The sequence below is a fragment of the Nannospalax galili genome, unplaced genomic scaffold (genome assembly GCF_000622305.1).
Source record: "Nannospalax galili isolate Female #2095 unplaced genomic scaffold, S.galili_v1.0 scaffold498, whole genome shotgun sequence".
Lineage (NCBI taxonomy): Eukaryota > Metazoa > Chordata > Mammalia > Rodentia > Spalacidae > Nannospalax > Nannospalax galili.
Window position 1 is genome coordinate 1016220 of NW_008342032.1, and position 22573 is coordinate 1038792.

General features: G+C 38.4%; 1 protein-coding gene across 4 annotated transcripts in view; it reads left to right on the forward strand.

The window, feature by feature from the left end:
- Positions 1-7093: 7093 nt before the first annotated feature.
- Positions 7094-22573, forward strand: part of Rnls (renalase, FAD dependent amine oxidase) — a 349461-nt gene continuing 333981 nt past the window's right edge. The window contains exons 1-4 of one of the 4 annotated variants that reach the window (XM_008837851.3): positions 7094-7594; positions 8473-8578; positions 9138-9280; positions 21256-21414. In XM_008837851.3, the coding sequence (XP_008836073.1) occupies positions 7477-7594; positions 8473-8578; positions 9138-9280; positions 21256-21414 (526 nt within the window). In that variant the 5' untranslated portion in view covers positions 7094-7476. Of the gene's footprint in view, positions 7595-7764; positions 7986-8448; positions 8579-9137; positions 9281-21255; positions 21415-22573 lie in introns of those variants that run through there. The other 3 variants (XM_029565791.1, XM_008837852.3, XM_017799312.2) reach the window with 3 other exon arrangements.

The window sequence follows — 22573 nt, forward strand, 5'->3', positions numbered from 1 at the left end:
TTTGCTGAGTATTTTCGTTTTGTTCAGGGTGAGAGAAGGCTCTATGTTCATTATACAACATGTGGATATCCAGTTTTCTCAGTACCATTTGCTGGAAATACTGTCTTTTTTCCAATGTATATTTTTGGCATCTCTGTCAAAAATCAGATGATGATGGACAGGCACGGTGGTGCATGCCTTTAATCCCAAGCACCCAAGAGACAGAGGCAGGCAGATCTCTGTGAGATTGAGGCTAACTTGTTCTACATAGTGATTTCCAGACCAGGTAGAGCTACAGGGAAACCCTGTCTCAAAAATTAAAAAAAAAAAAAATCAGATGACTGTCTGCTATCATACTGTTTTTTCTTACCACAACTCTAGTCTCACTTGATATCGGGTATTATACCTCCAGCATTTTCTTTTTGCTCAGAATTAATTGGATTATCATGAGCCTGTTCTGCCTCCATATGAATTTTAGGATTGCTCCTAGGTATCATGGAAATTTTGATGGGGATCATATTGAATCTTTTCTGTAATATTTTATTATTTTTATTTTATGTGTATGAGTGTTATACCTGCATGTAGGTAAGTGCACCTGTGTCATGCAATGCTCACAGAGGACAGAAGAGGCTGTTGGATCCTCTGGAACTGGAGTTGCAGACAGTTGTTAGCTGCCATGTGGGTGCTGGGATTCGAACTAGGTCAGTGTTCTTAACCACTGAGCCATCTCTCCAGCTCCCATATTGAATCTTTATATGGTTTTCAGATGTATAGTTATTTCACTATGTCAATTCTGTTGATCCACAATCATGGGAGGTCTATCATTTAGCATATTTGTTTTAGTTTGCTTTCTATTGTCTTGATAAAACACTGACAAAAAGCAACTTGTGGCTGAAAGGACTTATTGTGGCTTGGAATTTTGCTTCACAGTTCATCAAGAGAAGCCAAGGCAGGAACTCAAGCAGAGCAGGACCCTGGAGCCAGGACTGGAGCAGAGACCATGGAGGAATGCTGCTTGCTTTCTTGCTCCTCTGGCCAGTGCTCATCCTGCTTTCTTATAAAAGAAATCCAGGATTACCTGTGCAGGGGCAGCAGCATCCAAAGTGAGCTGGGCCTTCCTACATCACTCAGTAGTCAAGAAAATGCTTCACAGACATACATGAAGGGCAGCTGATAGAGAAAATTCCCAACTGAGGTTCCCTCTTCCTAAGTGTGTCAGGTTGACAACCACAGCCAACCATGAAAATCTTCAGTTTCTTTATTCATTGTTAAAATTTTTGATTGCAGATGTCATCCATGTCCTTGATTTTGTTTCTTTTTAAATAATTAATTTTAAGTTATTGTGGATGGAATTGTTTTCCTGAGCTTATCTGTTTGGCATTCTAATTGTCTCCTGTGTATGAACATCTCTCTCCTTGTATTTAGAATATTTTGTCCTATAATTAATTGAATTTATTCTATCATTTTAGTTTGTACTTCTTCAAATCATTATGGAAGAAAAGGGTAGGGACTGAGTTCTTTTATAGGATGAATCATTTCTTTTATAGTTCTATAATTGTTCTATAGCTTTTTCAAATTGAGTAAGACTTTCATGAGGTTGAGAAAAAATACCACTCTCCACTGAATAGAAATATATTTGAGAAATTCTTCTATTTCTTAGAATATGTAAGTTGATGCTCATTAAAAAAATATTTTAAAATCTGTGTGTAAGAACCAGCCACCATCCAAATGCCACATTTGCATATACATGTACATATGTATGTTAGAGGCCAGAGGTCAATGGTCAGGTGTCTTCCTCTAATGCTCTCCACCTTATTTTTTTGAGACAGGGTCTCTCACTGAAACAGGAGTCCACTGACTCTACACATAAAAGGGTAATGTTCATTCAAAATAGAATATAAAGTACTCTTTTAAAAATACCATTTATGGGGCTAGAGAGATGGCTCACTGGTTAAGAACACTGACTGCTCTTGCAGAGGACCTGGATTTGATTCCCAGCACCCACACGGTGGCTACAAACCACCCTTAACTTCAGTTCCAGGGGAATCTGAAGCCCTCTTCTGACTACCACAGCATTGCACGACACAGGTGCAGTCACATACATGCAGGCAACACACTGATACACATAAAATTTTAAAAAATACCATTTATAAAACCACAGCACTAGGTAGATTACTTATAACAGGTTATTTAACCTGAGTATCAGTGTCTCTATACAAATAAGACCTACTAGTCGAGGTTGTTATAAAAATTATTTGAAAAGTATTACATGTTATTGTATCAGTATAATGCCCACCCAACAAACTACTAGAGCAATTGAAGAGCACAATTTACATTCATGTAATTAATATATCTTTCTTATATATTTATTAAGCTAGTGTTTATAATATTTTCATAGTTTGGTGCAAATTGTGTGGATCTGAAAGTTTTAAACTGTACTTATCTTTTAAAAACACTTTCTAAATTAAAGTTTTAATTTATGGACACCAGATTTCTTCTCTGTATAACAAGGACTTAACGGTTGTTTTTGCTAAAAGCACTAACTTTGCACATAGGACTGCAACTGTCTCCTTCATATCTTAAAATTTTTATTCAGATTCTATATCAACTCCACAGATATTTAGTCATTTAAGGAGTGCCTTTCTAAACCTTTCTAATACAAGCTTGACTAGGCCCAGATTTACCTAATTTCTTTTCTCTTCCATTGAGTGTGATGACACCAAGTATAACTATGATATTTTCAAGTCCTCACAAAGAGAAATCATCCCATGAAGGGAACTGAGGCTTTTCCTCTCCCCAAATGGGGCAATAATCCCGTGACTGGAACCAAACTGATCCTTCCCCAAATAGTGACTGCCTAGGAACCAGTAGAACCTCCTACAACCAGAGCAGGCCTGGTTTAATCAACCAGACCACAGTTTGACCAAGACTGTTTGATTAAGGACATCTATTGTTCCTGTTTTGTTCTTTTCCTATATTATCCTGGAGCTCTTATCAGTACCCCTGTATCAGTTACTTTTCTGTTGCTGTGATTGAAACACTGACCAAAGCAATTTATAGAAAGAAGAGTGTATTTGTTCTTACAGTTCCAGCGGAATTACAGTCTGTCATGGCGGGGAGGCATGGTGGCAGAGGTGGCCAGAGGTGGAGCAGAAGCCAAGTTCTCACATCTTCAAGCAGGCACAGGAAACGAGAGAAACTGGAGATCCCACAAGGTTTAAGAACTCTCTAAGCCTACCCCCAGTGCCGTGCTTCCTCCAGCATAACTACACCTTCTAAGACCTCCTAAAACAGTGCCACCAACTGGGGACAAAAATTTCCAAATACTTGGAGCCTATGAGGGATATTTTCATTCATACCACCACAACCCCTAAAGACATAACTGAGGATCCTGGTTCCCCTATTTGTCAATTTGCAACACTGAGAATAAAATTACTTCTTACAAACCACTAGTTCTCTCTCTTTCTCTGATGAGATTCGTGAGGAATTGGATAGGGATCCTGGCTTGGAGAATCCCCAGAGTGAGGCCCCCTGATCTATGACTCTGGTGGTACTTTTAGTCCAGACATATTCTATATACAGTATAGTATCTGTGGTTTTCATTAAAGGCAACAAGCAAATTTTGAAACAGTGTTACAAAGATTTTCTAGCAAATAGAAAACAGAGTCTCTTAATTGAAGTACATAATGAACAATGTTATCACATTTATAATTAAGGTTAGAGAGATGGCTCAGTGGTTAAGAGCACTGGCTGCTCTTGCAGAGGGTCTGAGTTTGAGTCCCAGCACCCACATGGCAGCTTACAACCATCCTAACTCCAGTTCTGGGGATCTGACGCCCTCTTCTGACCTCCATGGGCATTGCAGAACATGGGTACACTTATATGCAAGCAAGCAATACCATCATACACATAAAATAAAAAAAAACAGTTAATAAAATATTTTAAAAACATTTATAATTAAATTCTGGAAATATAAAAACAGCCCAAATATATCTAATTAATATTAAATTGAGATATTTTATACATATAAAACACACTGTGGATTTAAATGCTTATCAAAAATAATATAAACTATTTCACTAATAATTCTATAAGACTTCATAGTGAAATGATAGTTTTAATACAATTGGTTGCTATTTACTAAGTTCATATAAAAGATCATATAACATCAATTCTACTACATTAAAGTATTATTTTAACTTGTGAATCTTGTGCTTAGTAAAACAGGCAATCAAAATTACTTTAACTTAAGTCTCTCACCATAACCTAAGACACTCACCATCCATGTTAGCCACTTTATGAAGTACTTTACAGGTGCTTTGTTGAGAGGCAAATTTTCATCAATCAAGAAAGTACAACCAAAAAATAGTAGAATGCTAAAATTCAGATAACACAAATTATAAACAATGTTTTTTATATTTTATTTTTATTTTATGTGTATGAGTGTATTGCCTGCATGTATGTGAGTGCACCTGTGTTGTGCAAAGCCACAGAGGTCAGAAGAAGGCTTTGGATAGCCCTGGAACTGGAGTTAAGGATGGTTCATAGCCACCATGTGGATGCTGGGAATTGAACCCGGGTCCTCTGCAAAAACAGTCAGTGCTCTTAACCACTGAGCCATCTCTCCAGCCCCTGTAAGCAATGTTTTTAAAGATTATTAACCAGTTAGCAAAACCATTATGGTAGTTTGAGATATGTCCTCCATAGGTTCACGTATCTGAACAGTTGCTATATGAGCCCAGTGGTGGTGTTGTTTCAGGTAGTCATGAAATCCCTAGGAGGTTTGGCCTTGCTGGAGGAATATGTCACTGAAAAATCCCGTTTCCATTTTGCTCTCTCTGCTTCTTGCAGAATGCTTAAAGATGTGAGCTCTCAGGTTCCTGCCCAGTGCCTCCCTCATCATTATGGACCCTCCTTCAGGAACTGTAAACCAAAATAAACTCTTTCCTCTATAAATCACCTGTGGCATGGTATTTTATTACAGCAACAGGAAATTAACTAATACAACCTCTTAAGTATAATATGAAAATATTTGATATCTGTATTGTTAGTCTATATCCATATATTATTACATGTTAATTGCAAAAAGGGATTTAAGAATAATTTATCTTTTGTCATTATTAGTTTGATGCTAGGTACAACATGAAACACAAGGAAATTTTATGCTATACCTTTCTTCTCTTGATTATAGACATTCAGTGTTAAAGTAATGATAGACTGCATTTGTTTTAGAGAGCATTGCTATAAAGAAAGAAGCTAAAAACAATCAGTATTTTGCTGGATCATAGGCATTTAGCATTAAAGTGTTCTGAACATGAAAAATCATTTTATTGCCGAAGTCCTAGGTCAGAGGCCTGGCATTGAGATGTCCCAACAAGTTAGGCCTGGTCACTTCAAAACAGCAAACAAGTAATGGTGAAAATGGAGGAAAGGATTTTGAACAGTTATTGGGAAGATGGAATAAGCAGTTTAGCCCATCTTCAGAGCTCCTGACTGGAGCTCTTAGATTGCACTGAGAAGGCACAGAAGTGGAGATGGTGAACAGAAATACGCAGCCAGTCAGTCTCTGTCAACCTGTCTGGTTGATCATTATTTCAGGATTGGTAGAATGACCCTTGTCTCTGTAGCAGTCAATGTTGCCTGAGGTCCCAGGTTACATTCTTGTCACAAGATACTTATCTATCAGACCTGTTCCTAAAATCTAAAGTTACTGAAGAAGAGAATCATGGAGAGCAAAGGAGATAGCTGTAAAACCAGGGCAGTGATGCCAAGTTCTTCTCATGACCCATTGAACATTTGTAGCCTGGAAGTCACTACTGTTTAACAAAAGCCATTTCTAAGTCCTTATTACCCTTTCCATGTACTTTTGAAAGTGCAACAGTTAAAGGTACCTTTATTGGACTTTGTAATTTTTAATTTTAAAATTCTATTCAATCTACATTTTGACTTTGCCATCTAATTGTCTTTGAGATTTTATACACTAAAACTTCATTTTTCATACATTATAAAAATTACTCCACTATTTGTACTTTGTAATATACAAATTGTAAACTATTGCCTAGTTAATATTTCCTTTTCTTTTATTTCTATGCTTACATGTCTTCTTAGGATATCTGTGTTCATCCACATTTTCATCTAGTCATTAGTTATGCATAAACTGATGGAGTACCAATTTGAAGCATCAACATATTTTGATATAGACATTTAAAGTAAAAGGTTTTGGGGTTTTTTTGGTTTTTTGTTTGTTTGTTTGTTTGTTTGTTGACAGGGTCTCCCTAGTCGTAGCCTGCCTAGAAGTCACTATGTGGACCAGGGCAGCCGGCATCTACAGAGATCTGCCTTCCTCTGCTTCCCAAGTGCTGGGATTAAGGGCACATGCCAACAAGCCTGGCGTAAAACTTTTAAGTGTTTTCATTATTATTGGCTACCATTGCCAAGGTTATTTCATGTGATGGTTATTCCACAGCATATTTCAGGTTATAATTTATCTATAAACTAGCTTAATTTTTTTAATGGTTCATCTTTCTCCTCAGTTTTTGTTGTTGCATTGAGAACTTCCAGGGCATTAGGAAATAAGAGTGGGCTCTGTTAAAGATTCTTTTCTTATTCATCAGTATATCCCTTACACCATAAAGAATCTGTACTGTCACTGAAATTAGCATTTGTTGAAGAGATGAGTGATGTAAAATTTTTCACTTAATCAAGTGTGCTGGATAGCTTTAGTGTCAACTTGACACACCTGGGTTGAGGGAGCCTCATTTGGAGAATTTCCTCTATTGGACTGGCCTGTGGCCATGTCTGAGGGACATCTTCTTGATGAATGATGTGGGAGGGCCCAGCCCACTGTGGGTTGTGCCACCCCTGGGCAGGTGGGCCTGCATTGCATAAGAAAGCAGGCTGAGCAGGGGGCAGGGGAGCAAGCCAGTAAGCAGCATTCATGGCCTGTGCTCCAGGTTCCTGCCCTGAGTTCCCACTTTGGGCTCCCTGATGTACCATGACCCAGGAGATGTAAGCTGAATAAACCCTTTCCTCCCAAGTTGGTATTGGTCAGAGTATTTTGTCACAGTAATGGAGAGAACAAACTAGGTCATCAAGTATTCGTCACAAGTTCGTATGCATTATTTTCCACTTTGCATAGATTGGGGAAACTGATGTCAGGAAGGCTTAGTTTTCCTGGACACTTAACACAAATGTCTCTGATTTCAAATCTAGTAGCGCCTTTAAGACCCTAGAAGAGCCATGGTCTGGTAACCACTCCTGCTTGCGCTCCCTGGTGATGCAATGGGCACCAGCGGTGCAGGCTGTACCCTACAAGTCTTGGGGGCAGATGCCAATGGCAGTCTTCCGGAGAACGGAACTGTTCCTAGAGGCCGGAGCAGCTCTCCGTCGCGCTGCGGGGCTCCCCGCCCTCTCAGGCGCCGGCGACCCGCCCAGTGCACCGTTGTGACCTGCGCTCCCGTCCCCGCCTGAGGCCTAGTGGGGGGACTCGCCGCCGCCATGCTGCGGGTTCTGATAGTGGGTGCCGGGCTGACCGGAAGCGTGTGCGCCGCCCTGCTGAGAAGGGAGCTATCCGGGCCCCTGTACCTCGCCCTGTGGGACAAGGCTGGGGACTCAGGTGGGTGAAGCAGCCAGATGTGAGGAAGGACCGCCAGGGACCCGACAGCACAAACACTCTGTGGAGACAGGTCTAGAGCGGCTTTTCCCGGGCCAGCGGCAGCGCAGGCGCAATGCGCAGTGTGCGCGCTGTCACGTGACCGGAGGCCCCCTCAACCGGGAGGCCGGATGACCAGGAGGCGGCGGTCCGGGTGGCTTTGAACCCAGTGGAGTGAGGGGACCTCCGATGGAGGCCGGGATCTGTCTCGGGGCGGCAGCCGGACCCGAGTCTGGAAAGCCTGGGCGCTCAGGGTCCCTGCTGTTGGCTAGGCCGACCTCTGCCATTGCAGCTTCAGATTCCCAAGTCCTCTTGACTACGACCTTCCAAATGTCTACCTTAAGGAGTCTTTCTTGTGCGTCTTAAAGAACCTTCCTTAGTTGTTGGCATTCCATCTATTTCGTTTCATTTGTTTCTTTCCTTTTATTCACATTAACAAAATATGCACCTATAACACTGTGAGACAGTGGTACATTATTACTCGAGTTCTTTTTTTTCCTTTCGTTAAATAAAAAGTAACAGTGCATGCCTTTAATCCCAGCACTCAGGAGGCCGAGGCAGGCGGATCTCTGTGAGTTCAAGGCCAGCCTGGTCCACATAGTGAGTTCCAGGACAACTGGGGCTACAGGGAGACCCTGCTTCAAAAAGACAAAAAAATAAAAGTCACAGTGACCAAATTGTTTCTATCCAGGACAATGTTAGATGATAAAGACTTCAGCTCACATTAAGAATATTTCTTAATGTGTTTGTACAAAGAAAATGAAGCCATGAGTTACCCTACGGTGAATTTTATTAAACCCAAACGTTTATTTTAATAGCTGACAACTGTTTATGAATTTAAGGGGGAAGAATGATTACTGCCAACAGTCCTCATAACCTCCAATGCACAGCTGATTTGGGAGCTCAGTACATCACCTGTACTCCTCATTATGCCAAAAACCACCAAATGTAAGTGAGTGGCCAGGAGTCCTAAAAGAAGTATGATGTAAAGCGATGCAAATCATTCATTTCTAACATTTTAAAATTTTATCTCTTATAAAAGTGAAATTTTCATAAAAACAGTGTTGATGTTAGCGGTATTAGTTTGAGAAACACTGCCTCATATTGTTGATGTGAAGATTGAATGAGATGATACACGTAACAAATAAAGGGCTCAATAAATATTAGTAATTGTTCGCGTTGAACAGGCAAAGAGTTACAATGGAAGTCAGCCTTTTTAAGCAATTTTAAACCTAGGGCACTAAGCGCTTTATACATTTTCCTAGACGTTAACTTTGAATTATATAGAGAAAAAGGACTCGGCTAATCTCAGCAGAAAATCTACAGAGTCTTGAAATATTTGTATTCTTACCTGAATTGCAAGTTTTATTTAACACAAGTATAGATTCAGTTGATTAAAAGAGGATTTCTAGCCTGCTTTGTAATTTTAAAATCTGAGTTCATAGAAGAAAAAATAGTGTTAAATAGCTAATCATATATATTTACATGTATATATTGATTATTTCAGTTTTTATCAGGAGTTGTTAGCTCATGGGATTTTGACACCCCTGACATCACCTATTGAAGGAATGCAAGAGGAAGAAGGAGACTGTAACTTTGTTGCACCTCATGGAGTTTCTTCAATTATTAAGCACTACTTACAAAAATCAGGTGGGAATTAGATTTTTCTCAAACTTGTTTTGGAATTGATGTTTAAAGATAAAAGTTGTACATGTAATTAAAATTTAATATCATATGGAGAATCATAAAAAGTAGTCTTGTTCCCGTGTCTAACAGCCTTTCTTCCTCCAAAGGAAGCACTGATACCAGTTTTCAGTACGTGCCCTTCGCAAATGGTTATTTTTCTATTGGGCTATGTGGCTGTTTCTATTTATGAATAACATGTATATATTCATTTTTAAAATTTTTTGATTTTTATTTTATGTGTATGAGTGTTTTGCCTACATTTGTGTAAGTGCGCCACGGTTATACGGTGCCTGAGGAGGTAAGAATACGGCATCAGATCCCCTGTAACTGTAGTTACAGGTGGTTGTTAGCCACTGCATGGGTGCCAAGAACTGAACCTGGGCCTCTGCAAGAGCAGCCAGTGCTCTTAACCACTAAGCCATCTCTCTAGCCCCTATATTCATTTCTTAAACTATATATAGAGGGCATTATTTTATGTGAACTGTTCTTTACCTTGTTTGTTTCATATCTTGGGCCTATCTTTTCATAGAAACAAATTCAGTATTCTGTGCTTTCTTTAATGGATGTTCAATATACTACAGTATGTATAGGTAATCATTTATGTAACTGTTAACTTTTTGTAGATATTTATGCCTTGGAATTTGGGAGATGTAGGATTGACTTTTATAAAATGATTGTAATCTGGACTAATGATTTTTAATTACAGCAGAACCATATGCTCTTGTGGCTTGTGACCTGGGCACCTGATCTCATTTCCTTGGCAACCTCAATTTGGTACTTCCTCCAAAAAGATAGCTAATGAATGTGTGTATGCTCAAGAATTAATATATCAAAATGCTGAAAGGTAGCATGCCCATCTCTATTGCACACAATGAAGATTGAGAAAGATTATTGCAATACCTTGGGGGAATAGCATACTCTAGAACAAGGGATGAAAAGACTGGATAGTCTGTTAAACTTGGGATGGAGCCAACTGGCCCTCCCCCAACTGAAGCTGGAGAAACCATTTTGAAAAATCTCATGGATGGAGCCTGTGCCAGGACATAATTCCAGGGATGGAGTTCCAGCAAGAGTTCCATGAACACAGTTCCGAGACAAATCTGGGGAAACAGTGTCCTCTGAGTTCAGATCCACTCTTAAAAACTAAATTTAAGAGCAAGCTTTTTGTTCAGGTAATTATGATGTAGGCATAGCAACATCATAGGAAGATAGTTTTGATGTTTCTTTATATAAACATTGTTCTATTACTTACCTTGACACACTTTTCTTTTGAGACAGAGTTTCCCTGTAGCACCAGCTGGCCTGGAACTTGCTACGTAGACGAGCCTGGCCTCGATCTCACAGATATCCACCTACTTCTGCCTCTACCTACTTCTGCCTCCCAAGTGCTGAGGTTAAAGGCCTATGCCACCACACCTGGCCCTATCCTTGATATACTTATGTAAGCATGTTTGTGGGATAGAATTCTAATAATAAATATGTTATATTTTTAATTAACTAGGCTCTACTACGTGTTACTCAAAGAATACCTCATCAGTAGTAAATGGGAATGCCTCCCCATATTTGAGTTTTATGGGAATGTTTTATTTTTGCAGTGTGACAGGTTTAAATGGCATATATTTGCAGTTTTGATCTTGCATTTCCTGCTATGAATAATTTCATACGTATTTTGCTTTGTTAGTCGGCTCTTTTCATTTTTCTGTGAATATCTTATAATATGTGACCATATTCTATTAGGATTTTCCTTTTTTCTATAAGCATTTTATGAATGCTTTGAAAATGGACTTTTTAGAAAAAGAAAATAGAGCTTTCCTTGGGTGATAAATTATTTTTTCTTATAGAGTAAGACTTCTTTAAAAGTTGTAATTTGGCTAAATACCTGTAGGAATGACTTTTACAATATGCACATAATCTGACCTAAAGACTTTTATCCAGCCTTATAAAGAAAATGTTACTGAAAAAGACCTAAGTTCAAATTCCCTGCAGCCATGTAAAAGCTGGGCATAGCCACACATGCCTTAACTCCAAGCTCTAACAGGGGATAGAGACGGGAGGATCCTGGGGTCTGCATGGCCAATCAGCTTAGCTGAACAGTGAACTTCATATTCAGGGGAAACCTTGTCTCAGAAAGTTAGGCAGAGACTGATAGAGGCATCCTCCAGCCTCCACTTACACACAGATACACACATACATACAATACATACAGACATGGGCCTATGCCGCACTCCACATATATACACAAACCATCTCAAGGAAGACTGGGGATAAAATTGAGGAAAAAAATTTTATATAAATACATTTGCTTTTTAAAAAATGTTTAAGTCCTATTAGTCATCTGCTAGCCTTCTAGAGATCCACAGATTTAAAATTCTCACTAAGTGTCATGTGGTGGGTGCTGTGAAACTCTGTCCTCTGAGCATGACACAGCCATTGTTGTCTTCAGATCTAAGCGGAAATACATGAGGTGCATGAAGTCCCATTCCTTCCTAGGATATTTGAACAGCTAGGGTAGCTTCTAGTAAATTGCCCATATGCCTGTAAGTAACCCCAATTAAACTCATAGGTTTACTAAGTTAGACTTAGAATCATTTCTTTAGTCTGTTATTGCCCTCTACCGGGTAAATAGGAAAAGTGCAACATGGGAAAAGGAAACTAAGAGCCGTGCTTGAGCCTCTGTTGATGTAAAGTGTAATGGATGGTGTAGCAAGGAGACATTAAACTATCCTTGTAATGAAAAATATGTGTAAATGCTAATAAGAGTGAGAGAGAAAAACTATGAAGTAATGTAAAAATGCCTCAACCCACACTGATTTCAGAGTAGTGATCTGAAAGATGTGGCAGGGAAAGTGTCACTGAGAAACTGATGTTGCATGGGTACCTAAAAAGGGAACGGGAATGAACTAGGCCAAGAGCTAAGGGATTAGAATAGAGAGGCACATCAAATTGGAGCTATCAGGAAGTAAAAGCAGCTGAATGTATTCAGGTGCTAAAAGGTCACCATGACCAGGGCTGAAATGAGGGAGAAAATGGCAGGAAATGAAGTGAAAGATTAAGATTGACCAAGGCTTAGGAGCTTTGCAAACTGTGTTAAAGATTTTATACTTTATCTTGGCTGCAGTGAGTGGGAAGCCACTGAAGGATATTTATGCATGAATATATGTATGATCAAATTTACTAAGCCCAGAAGTGTCATTGAGAGGTTTTTGTTCTCTGTTTTCAAATGGGAGCTTCCAGAGCCTATAAAGTTTTAATGCATGATGTCTTATGAAAGTTATTAATTACTTTCATAAGGCGATTCCTCATTCCTAGAATCTTTAATCTTATAATATGGGAATAAAAACTTCTTGCTGCTTCATAAATACTACTTTGGGAGTAAATTTTTCAGATGTTATATTAGCTTTGGGTCTATTCATCCATTCCAGTGGCTTTACACCTTGCCATGAATCATACATTACTCATCCCGTTGAACAAGGGAGTTGTTAAATGCAGATATCTGGGCCTAACCTATGGAGTTTCTGATTCAGTATGAGTCCTTTAGAGCTTAGAATGTGTACTTGTGATTCTGGGTGCTGCTGATACTGTTGGCCTAGGGTCCAAACCTAAAGCACTACTGATATGTACCTTGTAACATACCTTGAGGCCATTGGGATTGATTTCCAAGAACTTCAGCTGAGGTGTGAGCAGCTTTCCAGGCCAGTGAACTTTAATCTCCTTTAAACAGACAAACACTGTCAACAACAGCAATTTTTTTCAAAGGACTATTTATGGGAAAAAATAAACAATAGAATCAGTTGTTTTAATTGAGGTCTGGAACAAACAAGGACAGACTAAATAAAATAAACACAGTGAGACATCCCAAATAAACCAAAGGGCTGCTTTATTGGGATAAAAGAAATAGTGAATGTAGGTTGAAAGCAAAAGTTATTTCTATTTTCCCAAAGCAGGAGCCTTTGAAAGACCTCAGGTAACTTGGCACACTGTTGACATCACCTTGCCTTAATTTTTTTATAAACTCATACTGCCTAAAGCAGAAATATAATCCATGATCTAGTTAGCATCATGTCCCCTCTAACATTTAGATTTGACTTGTAAATTTTGATTGCTCACTGCATTATTCAAGGGACAATAAAAGACATGAAGGTTTTTGAGACTGGGATACCTGGCATGGAGATCCAAAAGTTTTATTGGATAAGGTAAGACAGCTAAGGCATTCAGATATTTTTTTATATTCAACTTAGTGATTTTTTTTTGCTCATACTTGAGTTAAGTAGTAACTACATGATTTTTTGATTGTTTGAGAGATTTGTTTACAGCTGTAAGTACAGATGATGATACTTTGTTTTTTATTTTTATTTTCTTGAATTTTTGCAAATATCATACCATATATTTTGATCATATTTAGATCCCCTCCCTATGTACTCCTCCCCTTATGTCTCACCCTTATATAAGACTGACTCTCCTCTCCCCAGCAGCCGCCAGTTGCCAATACTTCCTCAAGTAGGGTTGGGGTTTCTTAACTACTTCCCCATGTCTATGCTAGGATTTTGTCTTGATTAAGCTTACTTTGGACTAGCAGATGCTGTCAACATTGCGAGTTCATAGGAGTAACTACCCAGTATTCAGATATTTTGAATCAGTGTCAGAATAGGTATCAAAGGAGTGGTGTTTGAAGAACATCATAGACAGGAGAGATCAAATTGAGCCAGAGTAGCCTTAGAAAGGAAACTTTACAGGTAAGTTTGGATCTAAGCTGAACTTGTAATGACTGGGAGCATGAAATTCCCAAGATAAACAGTATCTTAAGTGTACTTTTTATTTTCTTCATTGCACTGTCTTTTTAAAAAAAAATAATTTATTGAGAATTTCATACAGGTATATAAGCATATGAAGTATTTTGATCAAATCCATGCCCACTCCCTCCTGTCCAACTCCTCCTGTATCTCCCCATCACTTTTTTCTGATAACTTCAGGTACGCTTTCTTCTCTTTTTTTTAATGAGGCTTTTTCCTACTTTAACATTCCCCCTCTGAAGAAGTAACCCTAAAATCTTTTAGGGATTAGATAAGAGATCCCAAATATGTTTGACATTTTTTGGCCTTTGTAACAGAGTATGTTGCTAAGAGGCCCAAGGACATTTTGACTTTTAGCCAAGAAACTGGCTACTTTAATTTGGGGTCTTTTTACACTAATAGCCTAGCCAGTTCCTACCTCCTATTCTTATCACACCATCCTCTAAAGAGGTTACCCAAATTGTTGATAGGGAATTGCGACACAGACCACTCTGTCTTCTTCCATGCTGAACAGGGATACAGGGTGATGCAATTGGGGTACCCCTTTAGTAGGTCTATCTAAAAGACTCCCAAATTGCATAACTCTTATCTGTAGGGGGAAAAGAAAGTCCTTGACTGGTGAGTAGGAGATGCGAAGAAGTAAAGGCAAGAGTAGTTAGCATTACAAGTTCTAGACAGGGAACTAGGAAAAAGTCAGAAAAGGGAAAATTCCAAATGTTCATATGAGAGTCCATTGGAATTTCTTGACAGAGCTTCCAAGAGCATCCCTCTCTTGGGTTCCTCATTTTTTATTTTGTTTGCCAAGGCTGGACTCAAGAGTGATGGATTCAGGATTTGCTTTCAGGCACTTTGATAGCTGTTGGAGTGGTTAGAATCAGTGTCAGCTCCCTCTCAAAGGCTTCTAGATGGGGGGAAAAACAAATTTAGCCATCATTTTAGAACGATAGGGGTTGTCTCCCTTAGCTACAGGTGGGCACAACAGTATTGCAGATCAAGATTTGAAGTCTTACATATGAGCAGTACTTTCTGATTCAGAACAAAATCAATGAGAAATAATTGTCTAAATAACTTTTTATATGGACTTAAGCCTAATGTCTGGGAAGTGTAATCCCTTGAACTCTTAAAGAAATATACTGATGACTTTACTATTTGGTTATACTTTCCTTTTGGGTGTTTAAGACCATAAAGTTGGCCCAAATAAATCAATTTATATTTACACTTAAGGTCATTGGAGGATGTGTTGCTGAGGGGTCACATGGGCTTGGGAGGAGCACCTAGCTCCTTTCTTTTACCAGTTCCATTTATGTGAGGATAAGTCAAAGGTCCTACTCGACCATGGCTGGCTTCACTTGGAAGCAAGGAGGAAATGTTTTCTCTGAGTTGACCCTCCTCTTTGCAGACAGGACACTGGTTCAAGTCCATCTGCTGGGGTTTCCATGGCCTCCCTGAACAAGAGGACAGGTGACTCACCACAGTTACAGAACATTTTGAGAGATGTTCCATAGTCCCCTGGAACTTAGTCGACTTTGGAGGGCAAGTGGCAAAACTGTACATTAAGTCCGTCTGACCGGATTAGTATAGGCCTCAAAGTATGGCTGTTAAACATCCAATAAGGTTAGTTCCACCAGTCTGGTACTTTTAATTACCATGTGCTATGTAGATAAAGCTTGCAGAAAAAAAACTGAATGTTCTCAGATAAACCTTAATAGATACATATTTTGTTCCTTAAACTAGTTGACTAAACTATGACCTTAGAAATTTTAAGATTATGTGTATATTATTTTTCTCTCATCCTTTATATATCATAACAAACCTACTACAGACCTGCATCACTTGTTTCGCTTTCTCATTTTTTTCTGTCTGTTTTGGAAAGTATCTCCATTCTCATATTGTTTTAACATCTTTTACATTCTCATTTTCTTTTTTTAATAAGTATAAGACATAATAACATTAACACATTTTCCATCTGTTGTGAGAATTCTTTTCCTGGGGATACTAAGCAATGCTTATTCCCTTTAAGGTTCCAGAATCAAACCAGTTTCATTAAAGTTTTACTGGGGAATCAATGAATTTACTGAGCTTACTTACCGAGAAAACTGAGGCATTGCTGTAGTGTATGAATGACCTGAGGGTATGCACACTAGAAAGCCTTTACTCAGCATGGGTCAAGACTTCTCTTCTTAGCCTTCCACAGATTGTATACTTTAGCCCTCCCCAAATCCAGGAGACCATGTGTGATTAGGGCCAAATTACATACACTTGGCTGGGAAGAGTAGCTGGATACTCCGGTGACGATCCAATGACCCTGCTTGCCCCTCCTTTAATGAAGGAATACAACTAACAAGAAGCCCAGTTGTGACAATGTTTAGCAATCAGGCACTGCTGAAGTTTTGATGATGGTAGTTATTTCAAAAAGACTGCTGTACAGTATCATCTTATTAAAGGGACATGGAATTTAAAAGGATTTGGTGTTAGGATCTACAAATGAGGGAGGACATACATCTTTTATTTTTCTGAGTGTGTTACTTCATTTAGTATAACAGTTTCTAGATTCATCCATTTACCTACACATTTCATTATTTCATCTTTCTTTACTGCTGAATAGAACTCCTTTGTGTAAATATACATTTTTGTAAACCATTTGTCAGTTGAGGGACACTTAGGTTGCTTCCATCTCTTAGCTGTTGTGAAAAGAGCAGCAACAAACATGATTGTATAAATGCCTCTATAATAGGATGAGTCCTTTGGGTATATGCCAAGGATTGGTGTAACCGGGTCATATGGTAGGTTCATTTTTAGTGTTTTAAGAGTTCTCCACACTGTTTTCCATAGGGGTTGCACGAGTTTGCCATCCCACCACCAGTGAATGAGCATTCCCTTTTCCACATCCTCACCAGCATTTGGTATCACTTTTTTCTCTTGATTCTAGCCAGTCTGATTGGGGTAAGGTGATACCCTAGGGTGGTTTTAATTTGCATTTCCCTAATTACTAAGGATGATGAACAATTTTAAGGTGTTTCTTACCCACTGATATTTCATCTATGAGAGGTCTCTGTTCAGATCCATAGCCCATTATTTAATGAGGTAATTTGTTTTCTTGCTTCTTTGTTTTATGAGGTATTTTTATATTCTGGGCATTAATCCTATATTCTGGATGTTAAACCTCTGTCAGATGTGTCACTGGTGAAGATTTTTTCCCCATTCTGTGGGTTCTCTTTTCACTTCTTTGATTGTTTCTTTTGTAGTACAGAAGATTTTTAGTTGAATAAGGTCCCACTTGTTGATTGCTGACCTTAATTCTTGAGCAACTTTTGTCCAATTTAGAAAATCCTTCCCTGTACCTATATCTTGTAAGTTACTGCCAATATTTTCTTCTAATAGTTTTAGAGTTTCCAGTTTCACATTGAAGTCTTTGATTCATTTGAGGTTGACTTTTGTACAAGGTGAAAGATAAAGATCGTTTCATTCTTCTACAGGTTTTGCCAGCACTGTTAGTTGAAGATGCTATCTTTCCTCCATTGTGTGTTCTTGGCACCTTTGTCAAATATCATGTGGCTGAAATTACGTGTACTTGTGTTTGGGTCTTCAATGATGTTTCTTTGATCTATGTGTCTATTTTTGTGCCAGTACCATGCTGGTTTTATGACTATAGCTCTGTAATATAGTTTGAGATCTCTGTTCATTAAGGCTCTTGCTGCTCAGGGTTGCTTTGGCTATCTGGAGTCTTTTATGCCTCCATATGAATTTAGGGATGCATTTTTCTAATTCTGTGAAGTATGACATGGGGATTTTGATTGGGATTGCACTGAAACTATATATTGCTTTTGGTAAGATGGTCATTTTTACAATATTAATTATTCCAATCCATGAGCATGGGAGGTCCTTCCCTCTCCTGGTGTCTTCCTCAATCTCTTTCTTTAATGATGTATAATTTTCATTGTAGAGATCTTTGGTGTCTTTGGTCAGATTTATTCCAAGATTTTTTTTTTCTTTGCAGCAATTGTGAATGGGAGCATTTCCCTGTACTCTTTATCCAGTTGCTTGTTACTGGTATATAGAAAGGCCACTGATTTTTGTAGATTAATTTTATAACCTGCTACTATACTGAGAGTGTTAACCAGTTCTAGGAATTTTCTGGTGGAACTATTGGGATCTCTTACATATACTATCATATCATATACAAAAATGGATAGTTTGACCTCTTCTTTTCCAATTAGTACTCCTTTAATTTCTTTCTCCTGTCTTACTGCGCTAGCAAGAATTTCAAGCACTATGTTGAAAAGGAGTGGAGATAGTGGCTATCCTTGTCTGGATCCTGATTTTAATGAGAATTCTTTCCAGTTTTTCTCCATTTAGAATGGTGTTGGCTGTAGGTCTGTTCTATATAGCTTTAGGTATGTTGAGGTATGTTCCCTCCAGTCCAATTCCCTCTAGGACTTTGAACATAAATGCCTGCTGAATTTGGTGAAAAGCCTTTTCTGCATATGATTAATGATGTTTATTGATGCATATATTGAATCAGTACTGCGTCTCTGGGATAAAGCCTACTTGATCATGGTGAATGATCTTTTTGATGTGTGTCTGTATGTGGTTTGCAAGTATTTTGTTAAGAATTTTTGCATGTATGATCATTAAGGATATTGGGATATAGTTTTTGTTGTTGTTGTTGTTGTTGTTGTTGTTGTGTCTTTACCTGGCTTGAGTATTAGAGTGATAAAAGGAATTTGGAAGTTCTCCATCTGTTTCTATCATTTTGAATAATTTAAGTAGTATTGGTTGGAGGTCTTCTTTGAATGTCTGGCGGAATTCTGCTATAAATCCATCTGGGCCTGGGCTTTTTTTAGTTGGGAGGCTTTGTATTACTGTTTTGATTTCCTCAAATGTTATGGGTCTGGTTAAACTATTAATCTCTTCTTGGTTTAACTTTGGTGGTTCCCATGATTTTAGGTATCCATTCATTTCTTTTAGATTTTCAAATTTAGTAGAATGTAGATTTTTTAAATAGTCCCTTATAATGGTCTGGATCTTTTGGGTGTCTGTTATGATGTTTCCCCTTTCATCTCTAATTTTCTTGATTTGGATTTGCTCTTTCTTTTGGTTAACTGGGTTAAGGGTCTATCTTGTGTAGCTTTTCAAAGAACCAGCTCTTAGACTCATTGATTCTTTGTAGTCTTTGTTTCTATTTCATTAATTTCTGCTCTGATTTTGGTTATTTCTTCTCTTCTTCTGGATTTAGATTTCATTTGTTCTTGCCTTTCCAACATTGAGTTGCAGTGTTAGGGCATTTTTTTGGACTCTTTCTAATTTTTTAATGTAAGCACTTAGAGCCTTAAACTTCCCTCTAGGACTGCTTTTAAAGTGTCCCAGAGGTTGTGTTGTGTTGTATTGTCCTTTTCACTGAATTCCAGGAATTCTTTTATTTCTTTCTTAATTTCTCCTTTGAGCCACTCATTGTTTAGGAGTGTATTGTTTAATTGCCATGAGTTCATGTAGTGATTAGAGTTTCATCCAGTGTTGATTTTGAGCCTTGTTGCATTTTTATTTCTTGATGTTTGTTTTGTGGCCCAGTATGTGGTCAATTTTTGAAAAAGTTCCATGGGGTGCTGAGTAGAAAGTGTATTGTTTGGTGCTTGGTTGGAATATTCAAAAGATGTCTGTTAGGTCCATTTGATGTATGGTATCATTTAATTCAGATGTCTCTCTATTTATTCTTTGTCCAGTTGACCTGTCTAGTGGAGCCAGTGGGGTATTGACATCCCCTACTATTACTGAATTGAGGTAATCTGTGTCTTAAAGTCCTGTAGTGTTGTTTTTATAAATTTAGGTGCACTGGAGTTTGGTGGATATATGTTAAGGATTGTAATATCTTCTTGGTTAATTGTTCCTTTGATCAGAATGAAGTAACCCTCCTCAGATTTGTTTCTAAATCAGAGTTCTTCACAAAATTGAAATTTGAGGTGTCAGTGTACTAAGGAGACTTAATGACCCAACTGAAATTTCTTTTAGTTACTGGTTTATAATTTATTTTTTAAGCAAGTGATGAGTAAATGCTTCATTTTTATTGCGTACTGTGCTCTGTTACTTTTCCTGTTGCTATGATAAAAATACACAGGCAAAACCACTTAAGAAAGAAACGGTCTAGTTTGGCCTATAGCTCAAAGGTACAGTCCATCATGGTAGGAACGTCCTGGCTGCAAAATTTTGAGGCAGCAGGCCACCTTGCATCCTCAGTCAGGAAACAGTGAACAGTGAATGCTGTCCTCGGCTAGCTTTCTCCCTTCTATTCTAATCCTAAATGGTGCCACCCACATTTAGGCTAGCCATCCTACTTTGATTAATTTAACAAGATAATCCCTCAGAGGCATGCCCAGAGGCAGGTGTTTTAGGTGATTCTAGATCAGTTGTGACAAGTTGACAATCAGTGTTAACCATCACATATACTATACACAGAAACAACATGGCCATTAAAAATGCTTGTGGCTCTAAAATTAGCATCTAAGATTAAAAGGGAAGACAATATAAAAATAGCAAATTATTAGAATATTTGGCAATACATGCTAGGAAAAAATAATATGATGAGATGGTCAATGTTTTCTTAGTTCTGATTTCTGATGAAGACTTGAATTTCTCCGATATGGACATTTTATAAGACCATCTAACAGGGAACATTGCTAGTTGTTACTAGAATTACTTGCCAACACTTTTACTGAAATGTATTCATAGATACTGTACAAAGGTGACAAGCTTTAGAGTCAGCTGTATATATTTCCAAATCACGTTGCCACAAAATGAGATCTGTTTCTATTTTTGAAATAAATTGGGATAATGTGTATCCAATACTTGGCATATAGTAAGTTTTTAATGGTAAGAGGCTATGGTTGCTACTACTTTTACTAGTATTATTATTATTAGCAGTAGTACTAATAGTAATTGTAGTAGTTTTATTATCTCCAAAACAAGCATTTGTAGGAAGTCCAAGAGTACAAGTGGTAGAAGGGGAGGAACTGCTGCTAAATTAGAAAGAAAGAGGTGCATACAGAAGATGGTTGGGACTTGGTTCAGCTGAGTGGATCTGGTTTATGACTTCATTTCTCCCTCATTCTTATGGAAAATTGTGATAATATGGCGATGATTTTGCTTTTGGAGCAGGTGCTGAAGTCTTCTTCAGACAGTGCGTGACCCAGATCAACCTCAGGAATGACAAGTGGGAAGTCTCAAAGGAAACAGGCTCCCCTGAGCAGTTTGACCTCGTTGTCCTCACCATGCCGATTCCTCAGATTCTGGAACTTGAAGGTGACATTGTGAACTGTGAGTGTGCCTTGCTGTTGTACCTATTCAAGGAATGGGATTTCTTTGAGAGGGCATGGATTTGCTTCACTCTCTGAGTGAAGATATATTTTAGAGTCTACAGGTTATTTTAAGTTTTTATTGAGCTTTTGTAACTTCATACAACACTTCTTACAGATTTTATGTCTCAAAAACTGATTATAGACTACTTCCTGATGTTAAAGTCTGGGACATAGTTGAAACCCACAGGGTGGTTTTTACCTAGTTAAAAATTCAATGGTTTTCTTATTACCCTTCCTTTAAAAAAATTCAGAGTAGTTTTAGCTGTGCAGTTGGTGGACCCAAAAGTAGAGCAGTGTCCTTATGGCTATTGTTCTAGTTAGCTTCTCTGTTGCTGTGACAAATCACCCTGACTAATACCAGCTTGGGGAGGAAAGGATTCATTTGGCTTACAGCACAGTTCATCATCAAGGGAAGCCAAGGCAGGAACTCAAGGCAGAAACCTGGACCACAGACCATGGAGGATAGCTGCTTACTGGCTTTTACCTTTGGCCCATGCTCAGCCTGCATTCTTATGTAACATAGCGCAACCTGCCAAGGGGTGGCACTGCCCACAAGCCGGACCCTCCCACATCATTCAACAATCAAGAAAATGCCCCACAGACGTGGCCACAGGCCAGGCCAATGGAGGCAGTTCCTTAACTGAGACTCCCTCCACTCAGGTGTGTCAAGTTGATGACTAAAGCTATCCAGCACAGCCATCTTGAGGAAAAGGTGTCCATGGCAGCTTCTTGCTGAGTTTTTTCATGGCCTGTCCTTTCGTTCTCTGTGTAACTAAGTTTTTACTTCTGTTTGAGGAAATTTCCTGACGTTGTTGATGAATAGATAGATGGGTGGGACAGAGTATAAATTATCCTGAAGTAGCTAAAATTATGTTAAAAGAGCCAAGTTTATTATACAAGAACTAAAATTAAAAGGAAATTCCTTTGTCTGAATAAGGAAAGGTAAAAAGCATTTTCTTACTAAAATCGTTAAGTAGACTATCATATTATTTAACAAGTCTAAATCACTGTTTTATATTCTTGATTTTCATATGCAGAGAAACTATTAAAACATTAAAGATTTTGTTTAAGAAAGCAATTTTTTGTCAGCCTGAGAAATTTTGATTTGCTACCCAAGA